Source organism: Fukomys damarensis, unplaced genomic scaffold (assembly GCF_012274545.1).
Source record: "Fukomys damarensis isolate Sample0158 unplaced genomic scaffold, DMR_v1.0_HiC HiC_scaffold_5, whole genome shotgun sequence".
Lineage (NCBI taxonomy): Eukaryota > Metazoa > Chordata > Mammalia > Rodentia > Bathyergidae > Fukomys > Fukomys damarensis.
This window is the reverse complement of record NW_022900917.1, coordinates 41273410-41292815: the sequence shown is the minus strand read 5'-3', so window position 1 is coordinate 41292815 and position 19406 is coordinate 41273410. Positions and strand designations below refer to the sequence as shown.

Below are 19406 nucleotides of genomic sequence, written 5' to 3'. Positions count from 1 at the left end.
AAAACTGCGCACCTCAAAGCTATTTTTTTTAAAACTCTGTGAGCTTAGGAAGCCTCTCTAAAACAACTTTATAGAGTTTAACAAAATAAACTGTAAAGCAAGAGATTTGGACCTGGACTGACAAATACACAACAAAAGTGTTTTCTTTTTCTCAAAATGTGCCAGGGAAGATACCAGTGCATTTTTCCATTGAACAAGAGCATCTGTGGCTCAGAATCCTTGACACAGCCAGCTACAACTCAATTCTGATACTTCCAAAATTGATTTTAATAGATCTTTGGTCAATAATTAAGATTTCCAGGGTAATCAAAACCTCCATACACTCTGGTCCCCAGCTCTGACCTCTGCCAACTCCCAGTACTTCCCGCACTCACTGCCAAGGCCCAGGTCCTCCTGCTGGGATCTCTGGCCCATGCACTGTTCCCACCACCTTTCCTGTCATTGCCTCCTCTCCTGTTTATCTCAGCCCACAGAAGTCCCATCCACCCTTCAACTGTTTCAAATTTTACCTTTTCATGTAAGCTGTCCTGGACTCTGCTACCCTGGACATAATCTCGCTCCCATTTTACACTCTTTGCCAAGTAAGAAAACCAAGTCCCAGGCCAATGGAATAAACTGGCCACACTCGCCACCTGTGTCCCCCTTTTCTGACTCTGATGGGCTTCTATGACCCAGAGCAACCTCTGCAGAGGCTGCGCCTGGGGAGGGCTTTGGGTCTTCCCGGCCTTTAGGAGCGTGAGGACTTTCTGAAACAGGCTACTGTTGATATTAGGGAGCCCCTGCCCCCTCGCATGGGGAATCACGGGTATGGGGGACTAAGGGACCTGCGCATGTTGAGGTCTTTTGTGCTACGTGTTGCCTCACTCCTGGCTGGGATATGGAAGCAGTGAGCAAATGCATTGCCTTCTTTCCGAATTTTTGACACCCTCACCCCCTGCCCACGCGTGCACACGCGCACACGCACATACACTCCCACATGCGCGTGCACACACACATTATGCGGACTAGAATCTGTATTCTCTCCCCATTCCTCTTCTCCCACGTCCCTCCACCTCCCAAACCCAACAGGTCAGGGACGCAGAGTTTAAGAGGAACCAACACAACCTTGGGTAGGTTTCAGTACCTGAAGAGAGGCCATGGCCCTTGCCACCCTAATATGTATCCACGCTGAGGTCGCCCTTCCCGTCAAGGCCCGAAAGTTAGCCCGGCGTGTACATACGGTGACCGCTAGGTGGCACTCTGATGAAACTAAAATCCATCTTTTCTTGGAGCCAGCAGCCGGCCGCGGAAAGCGACCATTTGCATTGATTTCTGAAGAACCCTTGCTCCTCTGATCTTTTGACAAGAACACATCTAGAACAACTTGATCCATGGCAGACTGGCTCTTTCTGCAGTGCCTAGGACCCCAGCCATTCCGGCAGACCAAAGAACAGTTTTAGAATCCTACTGATTTATGTTGATATTACAAGTTGGAACTGTGTCAAATTTTGACATTTAAATTGAAAGTGAGCACTGAATATTGATCTCCTTGCTTTCCAATGACTTTGTGAAATTAAAAATGTTTTTTGGCTCCAATGCACTGCAGCCACAGAGGCCATCTCTATCCAGCTGGCAATTTTAAAAAGCAGAAAGAAACTAGATGGTTTTTAACAGCTCTTAAAACACAGGTTGAAAACCGAGACTGGCGCTAAAGCAAGGAAGATAATGACCACAGCCCATGACCTTTCTTCACCGTTCAGTTCTCAACGTGAAACATATTCTAACGTGCCTGTTTCCAAAACCCTGAATCAAAACGTCTGTCTAGCCAGGCGCGGTGGCTCACACCTGTAATTCCAGCACTCGGGAGGCTGAGGCAGGAGGATCGCTGTGAGTTCGAGACCAGTCTGAGCTACACAGTGACTTCCAGGTCAGTCTCAACTACATAGTGAGACCCTGTCTCAAAAAACCAAAGTGGGGGGGGACTCTGTCTATACCCCAAAAGGTAGAAAACTTAAATTCATAAGAAATCCTTTTGCCTAAATTATGTACACATAATTGAGGAGACTGACCAGGGCTTACTATTTACTTTTTGTAAACAGCTGCTTTGATGAATACTGAAAGCTGGGGAATGCAAGGGTTTTCCAGAAGTTCAGCACAGACACACACACACACACACACACACACACACAAACACACACACACTCATGTACTTTGGGTTACTCTGACCCTCTGTTTTCCATGTGGGATGGGATAAGGGAACGAGACCCAGAAATCCACTGCCCTGCTTTCTGCCTGTGATGTGCTGAAGGCCGTCTCTAAATACAACCCCTCTGTACTCCCCCGCAGCAGTCATGCTGTTATTTCCATGTCTCTTTTACCTCCTTCCACCTCTCACCCAAAAGTAAGAGGTGCCAGTGTGTTTAGAAAATACTGCTGTCAGCAGAGATGTCCAAATCCAGTGCTTTGGAGGGAATGCAGGACATTACGCTAAGTGAAATAAGTCGGGTACAGAAAGACAAGTACCACATGTTCTCCATTATGTGTGGAAACAGAAAAAGGTGATCTCATAACAGTAGAGGGGCATAGTGGTCACAAGAGGCCAGGGTTTTGAGGGTGTGATGGAGAGAGGACGGAACAGAAACAGGCTGCAGTTGGAGAGGAGGAATCATTTCCTTTTATTGGGTCTTTCGCACACCCCGTCCACACTGGGGGTTGAACCCAGAACCTCACAGTGCTGAGCAGGAGGAATAACTTCTAATGCTCTACAGCACAGTAGGGTGACTACTGTAGACAATTCATTATGTGTTTCGAAAAACTAGTAGAAAGGAGATGTTCTCAACACAAAGAAAATGATAGGCTTTTAAGGCGATGGATAAGCCAATTACTCTAATCTGATCATTACATTGCATACATGCATTAAGAAGCCATACTGAACCTCAGAGATGTGTATGTGCACATATATAGCCATGCATGTGTACTTATATACATATATTTACATACATATATATGTATAAATGCATAACATACTTTGTTTTAAATCCATACATTTTCTCCCTGGGTGGGGTCTAAGCCCAAATTCTTGCTCCTGTCTCAGAGCACTGGATCTGGGCCATTTTAGCAACCAACAATTATCCTGTCACCCAATGGATTTGGGAAGGAGATTTTCAACTCAACTGTTGACCTACTAACTCATTTGTGGCCTTTGGGAATCACTGGTGCGTTTGTGTGTGTGCTGAAGATTTTCCCTTTATTTACTAACTTTTAGAATAATGAGTTGGACTCCTTTGGAAATCATCCTTAACCCATCACAATCAACCACACACCATTTGTTCCCCTTTATTTTCAGGGTGCCGGGCAGTTAGGCAAACCATGACACCAGTGCAGGCTGATGACATGGGAGCTACTTCCAGGCTGAGAAAGGAAACAGCCCTCAGCCACTTCCTGGCTCTTCCTTTCCTCCCGCCAGCAACCAAAAGCAGCTCCGGAGGCTCCAGACAGTGCTGCTGGGTCCCTGGGAGACTGTGGACCGAACTCCAACGGACATGCACTGTGGATGACAACAGGCTGTGTGCTTGGAAGCCACAGAGATGTGGGTATCAGGTTATTCAAGCATAACCTAACAAACATATGCAAGGCACACAGTTCTGCAGTCTGAAAGTCCATCTTGAATTTTAATAAATAATGAACAACTTGAAATTCTTTTTTCGGTGACTCAGTTTAGAATGTGCTACCTACCACAGGCTCTGAAAACGCTAACCCTAACAGCTTACCACTGAAACTTCTGCTTCAAGACAAAGTTAACAATTAGGTAAGGAATTAATACTGAGCAAGAAGTAGGAAATCACACAGGCACTGCTTTTTCTCTCCAAACAATAAAAATCCAGAGACAAACTAATTTCAATGCCACACACTTTATTCATTTTTTTAAACTTTTTTTCCTTAATATTCAATGATCAAGTATTCGAGATATTGTAAACCAGGGTTTATCGGTACATTGACAATCAATTTCATTGAACACAAGGAAGTCATACATCTTTTAAATTAACCCTAACAGGTCTCTGAATAAATATTCATCTTAAAATCACAAAATCAAACTCCTTTATGTAACAACTCAAAACAGCCCTTTGTCACAAGCGCACCTCTACACAGAAAAACACAGGCATCCTGATCGCACTCTCCACGGAGACTCCAATGCCAGTTTCTTTATTCCATTTCCTTAAGCTAAAATGTTAGGGGCTGGCCATCCAGCTTCATGCAGCAACATTAACATTTGGGGCTTTATAGAGGTATATTTATTTTAAGAAAAATGCCCCATGCCAAATCTTACCAATTATTTCTATTTTTCAACTCTACATATAAACTTGAAGCTTCTTTTGTTCACCCCTTTGGTTTAATACATCATTGAAATTAGTTTCCAGTGACATTTTCTCTTTAAATTCTAACCTATATAATAGACTACCAGAAAAAGACAATACCTTTAAAACCTCACTGCCAGAAACACCCCATATGGGTGTACACTTTCTGCAGAAAAACATATCTGAAATGGTTCTACCTCTCTCTGAAATTATTTTTAGCATCTGATCCTTCTTGCTACACTAAATACCAAAAGCACTCGAGTTATTCACAGAAAAGCATGCCCTCGTACACTCCTGTATTGCTGAAATAAGAGTGATGGGTGCTTGTCTTCTGGGAACTTTTCCAGAACTCCAAAATGCTGAGCACATGCAGCCCCTTATCAGTGAAATACTGTGAATTCAGTAGTGAACATGCATCATTGAATACTTTTAGCACCACGGCATTTTTCTAATGTTTCAAAAGCAAACAGCTAAGGAGGGTTTCCATCACCTTGGACCCCTCCCTAGGGCTGAGTAGCAATGACGTGCTTACAGTGAACCCTTTTTACACACAGAGAGATCTGATTCCAGTGTAACCTGAAGTCTGGGACAGACACAGCAGCAACATCTTGGAAAATGAAGAAAAGAGAAGAGACAGAAAAGATAAAGTGCACACGGCAATGAACTTTGCCTGCCAGCCACACGCTCCCTTAGGATGGAGGAGGAAACACCATGCGTGCAGAGGTTCCCTAAGTGTCCGTCAATCAGAACACTAGCTGAGCTGCAGCCTAGGCCACTGTGGCATCAATACAGTGTCTTGGTATCTGTCTGCTGCTCGGAAAGCTCAATGTGCGCTGTGTCCCGACAGCCGCATTCACGTTGTTTCACCTACGGTGTTTCAGGTCCACACAACACAAGCTGGATTGTGGCCTGAGGAATCTTCTGGGTGGCTGGGGAACACACAGAGGACATGACCTCCCCAACCCCCAGCCAGGGTCCCTTCTCTGAGGGCTGCTCTCCCTCGTGCACCCTGCCGTCCCAGTCCGCAAGGCAGCAACCAGGGCCAGTGGCTCGCCGTGGATCTTGTGTATGCTCACTGTAGGTCTTGACAGGGAATCTTGGAACTCCTATCTGCCCCCAAAGCTAAGGGAAATAGTAACCTTCTGAAAGAAAGAGAAAAAGACCTAAAATCCCCAAAGCTCAGATTCAACAAATCTGAACGACCATGTCCCATACATTTCATTTCAGAAGCTTTGCTGACATTAACACCAAAGTTGGATTTGTTCTATATTAAATATAAACTATAAGTAAATATTTGAGGTATGTTATGACACTTTTTAATATTAGTTAGCTAAATAAATGAAATTTACCATAAAAATCTAATTAAACATTAAATGCTGATGCTTCCTAAAGGGGTTTCCTACAGCTTTGTTTTCTCTATTTATACAAGGAAAGAATAGTATCTCTAGTCTTCAGAAACTAATGCATCAAAAAATGAAATGCATTAACCTCACTATTATAAAATTGCCCTTTGCCTCTGTTAACCAAAAACCACTTTCTGCATTATTTAATGTAAGAAGTGAAAATGAAGCCAGAGAAACCCACATCTCCCCCCACGCCGTCACTCTGTGCAATCCTAAACAAGTGACTTTGCCTCTCTGAGGCTCAGGTCCGAATCTGGAGACGAGAGAGACAGACAGAGATAGGGAGACATAGAGACAGAGAAAGAGAAGTGAACAAAAAAGGAAGGGAAAATAAAACTGGGGTACAGTGAAGTGATGGAACACACATTTAGCACATGTAAGTACCCAGGTTAATCTCCAGCACCACCAAAACAAAAAAAGGAAACAAAAAACACCAGCATATTAAAAGTTAAGAGGATTCAAATGAATAATATGAAGTAAATACTTGCAAAATGCTCTGCAGGGATGGCTAATTTCCTCTCTGATCCTCCTTTCTCTCCACTCCCAACATGGTGACACCGTGATTCTGAATGACTTTTGATCTTCCTCCCTCCCCCCTTTCCCTGCCCCCTCCCATTGAACCTGAGGCCTTTGTACTGAGCTACACCTCCAGGCTACTTTACAACCAAGTCTCAGAGTAGCTAACTTGCCCAGACTGGGCTAGATCTCGTGATCCTCCTTCCTCAGCCTCCCAGGGGGCTGGGATTACAGGCAGGAGCCGCCATGCCCAGCGGGACTGTTTACTAGAACGGACCAAGTCAACCTACAGAATGTGCTTCCAACCACCTACCCTACACCCTTTGAGTTTCCAAATTAATAGGCTGGACTCAAGAATAATATATTTGTGTATTAGAGCCAAATAATACATTAATTTACAGAATGGAAAGAGGAACAAGATGACCTTTTGCCAAAACAAGGAATCTAAAGCCAAGATGCACTGACAATTAAAATGTCTACGGGAGCCATAACTATAAAGTATCATAGCCAATTTATAAGCAAACATATAAGATCTTATATACACAATTAAATACCATCATCCTCAAAATAGTCACTTAGTTGGTTAGGTAATTCCAATGATACTACCGCAGCCCAAAGCATTTTGGGAGCAATTCCTAATTGGTACATATTCCAAAACTTCATTCCTTCATAACTTTTACTACTTATTCTACATCACCAGCACATTAATGGCACACCTGTTATTAACAAGGACGAGAAAGGACAATACGAATACCATGGGGGACATGGCAGGCCAGTTTCTAACCCAATCATCCCAAGAGGTGGGAATCAGTAGATCGGTGCCCAGTCAGTGCCTGCTAGGTGGGTGACTGCACAAGAGAAAGGCGGGAATCTCTCTAATTTCCCCTGGTGACTTCAACAATCATAGCACCAAAAAGCACTGCCAGCCTTCCCCAAAGTCACTCAATGAAAAAAAATTGGGGGGAGGGGGTACCGGGGATCGAACTCAGGACCTTGCGCTTGTGAGGCAGGCAGTGGCATCACTAAGCTAAATCCCTGGCTCAAAATGTTTTAATGATCAGAGAAAAACTTAAGAAATGATCACCCCTCCTCTGCCTACATAGCTTTAGCTCCAGCACTAAGGAATATTTTCCCTTCTAAAGGATCCAGGTCATCCAGAGAGGGTGAAGAGGAACACTGAATCCCCAAGTAGAGACTGGGTTAATCAGCAACTTTTCCTGAAAATCTTCAATGTCCTCACACTGACCAGAGTTTGACAGCTACCAACACACTTTCAATCAGAGCCAAGGAAGACTGCTCGCCTCCCTGGGCGTGCAGCCTAGGAGCCAAGGGCAAGCGCACCTGTCGCCTGAGCCACGAGCTTCACCCCTTACAGACATGTGTCAGTCTGACAGTGATTACTCTCCCCACAAGCTGGCCACAACCAAGAGGACCACTTGATCAAGGTCATTCCTAGGCAGAGAGGAAAACAACATTGTACTGGGAAATTCACAAAATTTTATCTGTGTGACCAAGTGAGGAGGGAAGCCAAAAAGCCCCAATTGTGGGAGAATTTGTCATGACTTCTGTCCCACAGGAACGTATAAACAGTGCCTCAAATTAAGACACAGATGAGTATGGGCTCCTTGGCAGAAACAGCCCACAGTTCCATTGGCTCTGGGACCCTTGAGTCACCTTGTGCTGGTCTATTAGTGCTGCAGAAGGTATCTACTTTAAGAACCAGGTAGAAAGCATCCCACACAGTAACTCCGTCAAAGTGATATGCTGGGAGATTCCGTGAGGAATGGCAGATAACGAACCCAAAGGGCGTTTAGGAACAGAAAAATCCTACCTCAGAATTGCTGTAGGAAGGATACAGACAGGGAATCAAAAAGGATAGTATATAAAATGATTGGATCTCTGATAAAATGTGATTTAATGTGATGAGCTGGGTTATTTTAAATAATTCTCTACTAAGGATCTTACTCTGGATCTGGCTCGCAGGTCTGCCTTCTGGATTCAAAGTGATTTTCATATCCGAAGGAAAGCCTTCCTGATGTCATTATTTCATTTTTAGGGACAGCCACAGCAATTTTTTGTACCAAAAAGGAGGAGGAGGAGGAGGAGAAGGCAGAGGAGGAAGAGGAGAAGAAGGAGAAAGAAGAGGAACAGGAAGAAGAGGAAGAGAGAGGGGGGAGAAAGAGGTGGGGGAGAATACAGAATTCCCAGTACTTTAAAGTTATAAATAAAATGCTGTGGTGGGAATCCATATTACCTTTGAAATTCCTTTTTCAACTACTTTGAATGTCAAAGTTGGAACTCTTCATCGCTTTTATGTGGGCCCTTACGAGGCAAGGGGATTTTGACAGCAATTCCTTGGATGAGAAAGCCATCCGCTTCCATATTATATATTTCAAATTACAGTTTCTGGCCATACTGCTTGGCACACTAGCTTTAAAGCCCCCCTGATGAAATGCTGAAGTTTACGTTCCAGCTATCAGATCTATGATTCAGCAGCCTCTAGGACAGGCAGACAGACTTACAGAGAAGGTCTTATGGAATGATGCGGCCATACCTTTCATCATGCTATGCGTATGGTTCCTTTGAAGCATTTGAAAAATTCTACCTGATTGATAACTCTGCTATGGCTTAAAATGCTCTTAACAGTACTTTAGGGAACGTCCAGCTTTCTCCTTTCAAAAACAAATCCGCTTTATTCTCTGAAAGCAAAGGTGACATGCTGCACTTACATTTTTCCAATCAAATTGCATAGTTGAGGCAAATTCATTTGTGCTTTGTAGCAGAGCTCACAGTAGGTGTTCAAATCTAAAAACTCGGATTTGCAAATGCAAAGTCGCGGTGAAGCTCACCTCGGTTTGGAGTGTATGTTAGTGACACGCACGCGTTGCCCTTCCCGCGGTTGTGTTAACCAAGGACCTCAGCCTTACCCCACACCACAGCATAGGCAGCAAACTAACATAGCAGAAGTGGTAACAGATCTACCCGACCTCCTCCTTGCCGGGGAGAGGGAAAGGCTCCAGTCCGGTTGAGGTATCCAGCCCTCAGTCGATAGTGGCTGTGTATACTGAGTTTTGTTGGATTGAGGATTGTGTGTGTAGAGGTTAAAAAAGAAAGAAAAGAAGGCACAGGTGTTTCTCAAGTCGCCGTATTCAACTCAACCAACAAAACAAGTGGTTTTCCAGCTTCGGGGGGCGGCTACAGGGCGGCAGGGCTCTCCACGGACAACCAACAAAACAAGTGGTTTTCCAGCTTCGGGGGGCGGCTACAGGGCGGCAGGGCTCTCAACGGGCCCCGGCTCTGCGGAGGAGCTTATTGCTTCTGGGAAGGGTCCCGCGTAGGTCTGCGCTGCAGAAGTGACGCCCCTCTGCAGGCCGGTGTCCTCGGGGAACTCGCCCTGGGTACTGAAGGCCGGGCACGAGGTAGTCCGGGCGTACCTCTGGGCCCCGCGGGGCTGGCGAACGAGCTCGCTCACCGTGCTGAGGGGCAGCTCTCGGGCCCTCTGCCTCTGCGCTTCATCCTCCTTGTGTTTTATGGAGTACCAGGCCAGGAAAATAAAAATAAAGCCAACAAACTTGAGGCCGGCCGCCAAACCAAAGTACACGAAACGAAATGATGTCACGTTGTACTCCCAGCAAGAGCCCTGCACCCCGCAGTCCTGCTGCCAGAGCATGCAGGTGGTGTCGATGACCGCTCCGAAGTAAATCGGCGTCGGAATGTACGCTGGACGGGCGGGGAGAGAGGGAAATAGATTCAGCACATTTTACAAGAGAAAACAGACTTTAGATTAGCAAAGGAGAGCGCTCAAAAAACAACTGATGGGAGTGACTTCTTGTGTCACTTGATTTTTTAAAAAGTATATCGTTTCATCACAATTTATTATAAGAACATTCAAAGAAGTAAATACTTGAAATCTTCTAATTTGCAACTCAGAACATGTTACTGACATTTAGGGTCATAAAATCGTCTGTTGTTTGTATATATGTGAATAAAGCTGGAAAAAAATGTCTATCTGCCAAAAACTCCGTTAGAGAATCTCCGTAAATGTAAAAGTAGATTTTGTCACTAAATACTTAAGAAGCCATGCTGGAACCCTTTAGTGCCTGTCCAAGGGCAGTAACACCCAGTTTTTGTGGGTTGAGTCCCAGTCCCTGGATGCAGGAAGAGGTGGAGTTTGGTGCTGGCTCCCCCTACTAGCCAGACACCACATCTAAAGGTGAGTTCACAAAGGCACTTGTGTATGGAAGCCACCACGGCATAAAATTCACCTTTGAAGCTTACAGCACAGCATAGCTTTGGTGTCTGGGCCGTGCGAAGGACAGTTCTTTAATCCCACAGGCAAGCCTGCCTGGTAGGTAGGCCTCACCGCGGGCCTCTCCCCTCACCAACATGTCCACAGCCTCGCCTGCAAAATCCTGCCCCTCCTTGACAGTGCTCTCACTCAGAAGCCCTCAGGCCCCGTCATGTTTTGTGTACACCTCCACACTGTTAACGATCACATGGCATTTATTTAAATCCATTTGACAACTTGATATCTTACGAGGTCCCCCACGGCAGGGCCACGCCTTTTAGGGTTCGCAGCCCAAGAACCTATCAGGGTAGCCCATGCCTGCTCAGCAAAGGTGTACAGGAGGAGTGACGGGTACAAGGGAAGAAGAAAAGAGAGGGAACGAGGGAGAGAGGATGTGCAGGTTAGCAGACCAGAAATCTGTGGTGCATTCCTAAATAAGCTATATTTTGTGAAAATGAGATCCATCGCTACAATTAAAATTTAAAGCTATGTAAGTACTAAAAATTCCTTTGCTTTGAAATGTTGAGGAAATGAAACTGGCTTGTTAGCCAATTTCCAATCAACAGAAATTAAGATAAAGTTAAATGAGGCCGGCGTGGTGGCACACGCCTGTAATCCCAGCCCTCGAGAGGCTGGAGAGGCTGTGGCAGGAGGATCGCTGTGAGTTCAAGGCCAGCCAGGGCTCAATAATGAGTTCCAGGTCAATCTCAACTACCTAGTGACGCCCTGTCTCACAAAAAAAAAAAAAACACACAAGATAAAGTTAAATGAAGTGGCAGATGGTTGGTGTGCGCTCCTCCCTTATCCCTGGTGCTGCAGGAGGCATCTGCTGCCTTACTTTTCCCTCTAGGTCAAAACCACGTAACCCACACTGTGGCATCCAAGAGGGGCAGTGCAAACAAGAACAAATTACTTTTTTCTTCTCCTTATTCACCCATCCCTTTGGGAAATCAATTTTTTTCTTTGAAAATAACACTTTCTAGTTTTAACTATGTATTTATGTCAGGATTTGTTTTGACTAACACATTTTAAAACAGTACCTTCTTGTCGGTATCAGAAAGACAAGGCACCCATTAGAACTAGAATCACTGTCCCTCTGGGGCTTACTGGAAAAGTGCTCATTTGTGAACTGAGCCAGCAACCACAGATGCGACAAACTGAGAATTCCAGAGAAGAAGAATGCTTCCAAGGGCAGGGCCATGACATTTAAAAGTGTTTCACCCTTCAAATACTAAAATTGATTCAAAACTTTTTTTTTTTTTTGGTGGGCTGGGGATTTAGCTCAGCAGTTCCACCACCTGCCTCACAAGTGCAAGGTTCCAAGTTTGATTCCCAGCACCAAAAACAAACAAACAAACAAACAAAACTATTTTGGGGGGTCCTAGGAACAATAGTACTGATTACTGGGGAAAAAACAGCAGCTGAAAAAATAACAAGCTGCCACTTAAGAAAGAAAAAATAAGCTTGGTGATTAGGAAGTCAACCAACAATACAGTGAAATCGATCCAGGCAACAGGCCACTTCCCATCCATCTTCCCAAGCCTTCAGGGGGTGATATGTGTTTGAACAAACCATTCTGCATGCATTCCAGTCACAGCCACATAGCCTAATGAGCTTTTCTTGCCATGAGCAAAACCTGCAGGGTACTTCTATCACTTTTTTGTTTTTAGAATGTTGTTTTCCTCAGAAAATTTGACAAGTGTACTCTTTGCTCAGTCCAGTAAAAATACTATAAGGAAGTCAGAAGCTGAAAGTTTCACAATTTAAAGTTTTACATGTCTCTCACTTTCATGTTAAGAAGGCATAAAGTTACCAAAATGCCAGGATAACAAACCCACTACAAATTTCTTGATTTTGTATTTCTTGCTGTATAAAACTCTAGAGATCTCTAGGATGTTGCCCAAGTTTATGCTCACAGGCAAAAGGAAACTAATCCAAAGTCGATTTAGTTTCTCTGTTTCATCAAAGGAACTTGTCAGCTTTTAGCTCAAATCTGAAAATAAGGAAGTGTGCCCTCACCCCAAACCCGTAAATTCCTAGCTATGCCTAGTAACAAATGATTTGACTGCCATTTTTAAAGGACAATGCACAGCTGCAAAAGAGGAACCGCATGCTTGGAAATTCAGGGACCTACCAAGTGTTCGCAGCAAGACAAACTGCATCCCCAGCGCAAAAGGTCTCTCTTCCTCTTCCACAGACCTACAGTGCAGGGAAAGAAGGACGGGTTTTTACTACACAGCAGCCCCAAGAAAACAGATGCCAACTCGAGCTCACTTTACACAGAGCCTGTGACTAAAGAAATGCGGTACCATAATATTTAACTCACTAGAATCTAGTAACATCAGCCAAGCAAGGTTGGGGACAGCTAAATCCCAAAACAGAGATCTCCTTGGCGAAGACACCAAAACCAATTCAATTCATTCTAATTGCTTCTATGTAAATATTAGTGGTAGGTCAAAGGCTCTTGGCCAAAGAGGCATAAGCAGCTTTAGTTGGGCCTTCAAAATCTGTTTTAATAATTCATATTTTATCTTAAAAATCACATCCTCTTTCTATTTGCACTTTCCAGAATGGTAGATGTGTCCATGGAAATCACTCCCGTAATTCCAGTTAGGAAGACGTAAAAACAAAAACAAAGCATGGATCCAAAAAAATCAAGTCAAAAGTCAGAGAAAGAATGAGCTCCTCCAAATGGCACTTTTTCCTTTTCCTAAAATTTATGCCTGAAGTAATTCCCATATGGCAGGAAGCCTGGAACCTATTGATTTCGCAATTAGCAGAGATTAGAGGCCTAATTTTCTGAGATTTGGGGTTAGAAGTCAATTGCTATGTTTGAGCACTATAAAATGGGTGGCCCCCATTTAGCATCTCTTGTAGAACCAAAATGCAAAGCTTCGATCATTAAGTAAGTAAAATTATTAATGGTTCCCACGGCCTCTTAAGTGATGAGTGGGGCACGGCCATGCGTACCTGTGGCCCCAGCTACCTGGGAGGCCGAGGGGGAGGATCACTGAGGCCAGGATTTGAGGCCAGCCTGAGCAATGTAACAACATCCCATCCAAGGCAAACAAAATAATGAAGTGCCTCATCCTAGAGCTCTAGGTATACAATGGAGAATTTCCGAAGACCCATACTCTTGTGTTTTCCCCGAATCCTTCCTGTTTCACAGCAATGTCCCGGTTCTACGCCTCGTAGTCGTCACCTCAGCACATGATTCCTGCCCGGCGCAATCGCTGCAAGGCTCCAAGGAGCCAGAGAGAAGTAAGGCTGACTCCCTTCCTCACAGCCTCACTGTGTGAACCTGGTGCTTCACCACTGCCCCCGAAACCTTTACTGCAAACACCAGCACAGTGATCCGAATGTGTCAGTGCCGGCATCTCCAATAGGGCAAAAGGAGCTGCCGTGTCCTTCCATGAAGAAGAAACCACACGGGATAATACAATACAGCAAAGCAAGCACGGCCTGAGTGTGTAGCAAAAATAACATTTCCCACTCTGCCCTTCCCTTGATCCAACGCCAAGATTTAAACCGCAGTGAAATGAAGCCAGCATTACGGAATACAGGCCCAGCATAAGTGGTCACGGATCCTGGGCGCTCGGTGCTAACGATCTGCGAGGCTGGGGATCGCGGCTTCTGTGGTGCGCGTGATTTAGCAACTTCGCCAAATTACTTTCTGCCCTCCTCTGGGCTCCGGCTTCTCAGAGCTCACACAGAGACGGTTTTCCACTCCTGAGGACCGACCTTGTTGGGCACGCAACAGAAAGCGCCCAAATGATGCTTCCCTAAACAACAGGACCAGAACCCAACCAAAGAAAATTCTAGGGCATAAAAATTTACAGTCGTCCCTTCCCTTCCTGACGCTGCTCGGACCGCCACCTGCCAGAAGCCCCTGCCGATCTCACCTGAGTGTGACTATGATGGCTGACGGCTGGGCGCACGCGGTGATGAAGGTGACTATGAACAGAAACACTAAGAAGGGGATGAGCGTATTGCAGGCCCGTTTGCACTTCCCCGACACGGCGTAGCCGTTCTCGTTGAGATACGTTTTGACTATGACCACGCGGAGCTGGCTGCGCTGTCCCACGGTGGGCGGCGTGATCACTTGTCGGCTCTGGACGCAGGTGCATTCGGTATAATTCCGAATCTAAGTGGCAGAGTGAGGACAGACAATCGAAAGCAAAACGTGACGCAGAAATAGTAAGAGAAAGTAAACACGCTCTAAAATAACTGTGCTTTTTGTTTGTTCTGTTTTGGGTTTTGGTACAGGGGCTCGAACTCAGGACCTTGTGCTTGCGAGGCAGGTGGTTCATAACGGGTATTTTTTAAAATGCAAAAACTTCACCGAAAACATGGCCCTCACTAATGACACGAAGGGCTCAGTGTACGTACCGTGTTACCAGACTCTGCTGGTCAAAAGTCTAAACTGAAACTTCTATGAGGAGCACTCAGTATTTCTACGATATTCTCCTACCGCATGCTTGTTGAGTCATAAGTGTATTATGCCTTGATCACCAGAGAACTCTTGGGCTCGCCAATTCCATCCTCGGCAACAAGAACTCCACGCTGAGCTTTGTCTGTGTTTGCCCCAGTACTTTTGCACAACTCTGCTCTCCAAGTACTTGACTCAGTCCTACTCTCCAGAGCAACTAGTACCACACTGCTCGGCCCTAAAGTTCATGTCTAGTAAATAAATCAGAATGCAAGCATGATGGCCTCAGCACCACAGACTGCTCCAGCTTCAAAGCCTTTTTTATTACCTGGAGGCCTCTGCCCACAGATACGTAACGACACCGCCCCTCGAATATAATTTGAGGGTGGCTGCTGCCCTGAGCTACTCCTGAACTCTATTCAGGGCAGCTGTCTGGAAACACTGCTGAGCCCTAAACCCCTTCTTCACTTTTTCCAACAAAATATCTGTGACTCACTACTGCTACAACCAAGAATTGTCCGAAGGGACCAAAAATACAGAAGAGCAAAAGACATCCAATCCTTGCAGTTAACTACCAAAATTCCCACCGAAAACAAATACAAAAGTGGAAAATGAAACTTTCTTTGGCATCACCTCCACAATGCTGATGCAGCCTAGACCGCTGCTTATCACTGAAGGGAAACCGGCTGAGCTGAGGCCCACTGAGAGCAGCAGGATGAACAGGTGTGAGGCTGGGCCCATTTCACCATCTCTGTTGGGGTTCAAAGAACAAGCACTATGCCCCCGAGGACTAGGCCGACCTCCAGGAAGAACTCTCTCACCCTGAGCCAGGACAGTCTCACACACACAGAAGCTCACCAATTATGTGCCGGAAATTAGCAACAGGAATTCTCAAATTATCACTCTAGTTTCAATCTCAGAATGAAACACTGCATCTCTAAAATACCTAAAACATTCACTCAGTGGTCTCACAGGCAAGCAGATGCATATTAACCTTTTAATTAAAGCAACCACCTACAATCTATTCTTATGCAAAAATTAAACCAGGCTCAACAGAGAATGGAGTAGGATATGCAAACCTCTTCCACATTATCACAGCCTATTTATATTTCACAGGGAAGGGAATTCTCAAAATAGCCTATTCTTGAATTGACAGAAATATCCTTACTCTGAAAGTTTTAAATAAAGGTTGAAGTGAACTGCCCGTTTATGAAAAAATGGCCACTGCTGATCTTTCCAGACTTGGACCAGGGGCGGTGCTCTCCTAGTCTCTTCCATCAGCACCAACTGTGGCCACCTTGACCTTCAAATCCATTACAAGGGCCCTGTCAGAGGATCAAATGGAAAAGCCAGAGCACAGCCTTCTCAAGTTTCACTGAGTTGGCTCGATACATACAATAGGACAGGGCTGAAATGGAACCAAATCTCCACACGTGCATCACTTTTTGTCAGCCCTGGTAAAAAATGATAGTGCTGTATAACTGTCTTTGCATTGGGTGTCTGTCAGAGGTACTGGGTAGGTTAGGTGGGATGCCCTGAAAAGGGGGATGAAATCATTGTGGTTGCCTATGAATTCACTCACATCCTTGCCACAGGATATTGGATTAACAACAGAAGAGGAATTTAGGAAGTATACTCACCCCCGTGCTAAGATTGCCACTGTTAAAACAGCCAGCCAGACAAGGGTTGAAGTACGTGATCCCATCAGACCCGCACACAGGCTCATATTCGTGTATTTTACAACCGCAGTTCACATTGCAGCTTCCTGTCAGATTCCTGTGGGGCATGGTCAGAGAAGGTCTGAGAGAGAAAAGAAAAAAGTTGTGAGCAGTATACATTAAAAATGAAGCTAAGAGGAATATTCTCCAGAGTGATGTGTCCATTTTAGAGAACTCAAGCTATGTACCAGAAAGTAGCCACCTCCAGTTATTTTTGGCTTTACACCAAAACATAAAGGAAGCTGTTTCAGATTCAATACTTTTTATCAAATTCTCTGGCCCACCCAAATTTTACCCTCTACTTTAACACTATGGGCCTAGTCTTCCATCTGGGTTCAGCAACTCTAAACCCATATAACTCCTCCCTCTCCTCTTTAAAATATGAGTGCTTGGCTCTGTGTCTTAGCAAATCTGAGCCACAATTTGTTTTATTTTGCTTGATTTTATTTATTTTTGCTGACAGGACTGAACCCAGCACCTCCCACATACTAATCATGCATCATACTGAGCTATACACCTAACCCTAGTATACTTAATTAACACATAATTTACAAATATGAGGTATAACATGATACTTCCATACATATATACACATTGTGAAATGACTGAATCAGGATAATTAATACAGCCTTCACTTCAAACATTATCCATCTCTTTAAGTGTAAAATATAGAAAATACTTGTCGGTACCAAATTAATAGCATCATTGTGAGCACATAAGAATGGGATAAGGATTCACAATCAAATGTGGTGGATTTTGTTTTGCTATGAGGTGCCTGACACCAAGAAATGGTACAATATGGAAAATTATGAAAGAAAATCAACTCAGCCGACAATTAGAAAAAGGAAGAAAGGTAAGGAAGGAGACAGGATTGAGGAGAAAAGTATGAAATGGCAGTGAAGAGCAGGGGCCAGCAGGCACCTGGGGGGACCCACAGAAGAATGGAAGTCACTCCATGATATTCATAACCGCGGCTCCATTGTTGTTGTTTCTTTTCTTTTTTTCAAACTCAGGTCCTTGTGTTTGCAAGGCAGGCTGTGGAGCTACTAAGCTAAATCCCCAGTTTTGTCACTGTATCACCAATTTGTTTTTTAGACAGTCTCACCATGTAGTTTGGGCTGGTCTTGAACTCATTATGTAGCCCAGACTGGCCTCAAACTTGCAGCAATCCTCCTGCCTCAGCCTCCCAAGTTCTGGGACTATAGATGTGTGCCACCATGCCCAGTTGTGCCACCACTTTTATGCATTACGGAGACAATACTACCTAAAGCTAAAAGCAGATCCTTCATTAATCCATCCATTAACAATCCATCCACTCAACAACTATTTTGGAACGTCTGTTAATGCACCAGGGTTGATCTTCAATGATTATGTTACTATCACTAAGCAGTGGCACAGGTCACCCCAGCCACGTGTTCACCTACAAAGCGTTGCTTTACAACAGCAACAGATTCCGAGTGTCTGTTCTTTCAGAGCGGGTCCAGTTGAGGAAAGGAACCCAAGGAAAACATCAGCAGACGCTCAAATCACACTGACTGAAGGAATAGCTTTCCTGAATTCAGGAACCATGGGCACCCTTGATTATGTGTGCTTTTCTCAAGAGGTCATGGTGTCTGGTACAAAGAAATGATAACTATAGGAAAAGTTTGAAGAAAATTAATTCAGGCAACAAATACAAATAGCAATGAAAGGAAGTAGGCATTCATGAAAAGTCGCTAGCGGAAAAGGCGGTCGTGGAACAAAAGAGAAAGCTGCTGACATAGTTAAGAAGAAATCTTTTTTACAAGAATGTCTTCTTTGCTCATCATCCATTTTCCAGAAAACAAATTAGAAGCTGATAAGTGTGCAAATGTTTAAACCTGAATAAGAGTAAGCAATCTCCTATCAGGCAGAAATGAATCCATGATGGGAACAACAACTACACAAAGGCTACTTACTGTACACAGCACTCGCCTTAGTGCAAGAGGCCAGGTACCGTCATATAACAAATGGAAGGCACGGTAGCCTTCCAAATAACATGTTTTTGGTAACTCATACATCAGTGTGAGATTGATGTCAAGCAAGGCAAACACTTTGTAAATGCATGGTCTAAACTGCTAGCTAGCCTGAGAGTCACAAATAATATCTTACTACAAAAATTGTAGAATTACAGAGCTGGAGAGATAAAAGGGATCTCTGATTAGCTATGAAACTTGTTAATTTTAAAAAACAGGAAACTATGAGAGGTGTAATGTGTTCTCAATCACTGAAGCCTAAAGAAAACCAGCCTTGGGCAGATGAAAAAAGAAAAGAGAGACTAAGAGAAAAGATAGCAATCAATGAAGTATCAATGTTTATTGAAACTGATATTTAATTATAAAAATGTTGTTTAATATACATATTTGAAAGTATTTCTGCCATCAGGCCATTACAGCTAGGTATGTAAGAGCACAGTTACCCACAAAAAAAACACCATGAACCCACAACTGTGCCCCATCACCCTACACCAAGACCTAAAAATCACTTGGATTTCTCCTGGTCTCTATAAGTGAAGAAGTAATTAGTTCTTCACCTTCCTTTCTGCCTTCCCTTAAGTTTCTCTGTATTAAAAGATATGACAAGGGCTGGGGATTTAGCTCGGAGTTTCTGCCGCCTGCCCCACAAGTGTAAGATCCTGAGTTGGATCCCCCATACCAAAAAAAAAAAAAAAAAAAAAAAAAAAAAAAAAAAAAAAAAAAA

The 19406-nt window shown here is 44.2% G+C and overlaps 2 protein-coding genes across 2 annotated transcripts in view; one reads left to right on the top strand and one right to left on the bottom strand.

Moving 5' to 3' along the window:
* The window catches only part of Sulf1 (sulfatase 1), a 175174-nt gene extending 171755 nt beyond the window's left edge, over window positions 1-3419 (top strand). The window contains exon 21 of the mRNA XM_033760609.1: window positions 3326-3419. Coding sequence (XP_033616500.1) covers window positions 3326-3341 — 16 coding nt within the window. The 3' untranslated portion in view covers window positions 3342-3419. The remainder of the gene's footprint in view (window positions 1-3325) is intronic.
* A 232-nt stretch (window positions 3420-3651) lies between these two features.
* Slco5a1 (solute carrier organic anion transporter family member 5A1) overlaps window positions 3652-19406 on the bottom strand; it is a 133475-nt gene continuing 117720 nt past the window's right edge. The window contains exons 5-9 of the mRNA XM_019205232.2: window positions 16611-16819; window positions 14444-14685; window positions 12676-12740; window positions 9480-9973; window positions 3652-9412 (exon numbers count right to left, since the gene is read on the bottom strand). Coding sequence (XP_019060777.2) covers window positions 9516-9973; window positions 12676-12740; window positions 14444-14685; window positions 16611-16819 — 974 coding nt within the window. The 3' untranslated portion in view covers window positions 3652-9412; window positions 9480-9515. The remainder of the gene's footprint in view (window positions 9413-9479; window positions 9974-12675; window positions 12741-14443; window positions 14686-16610; window positions 16820-19406) is intronic.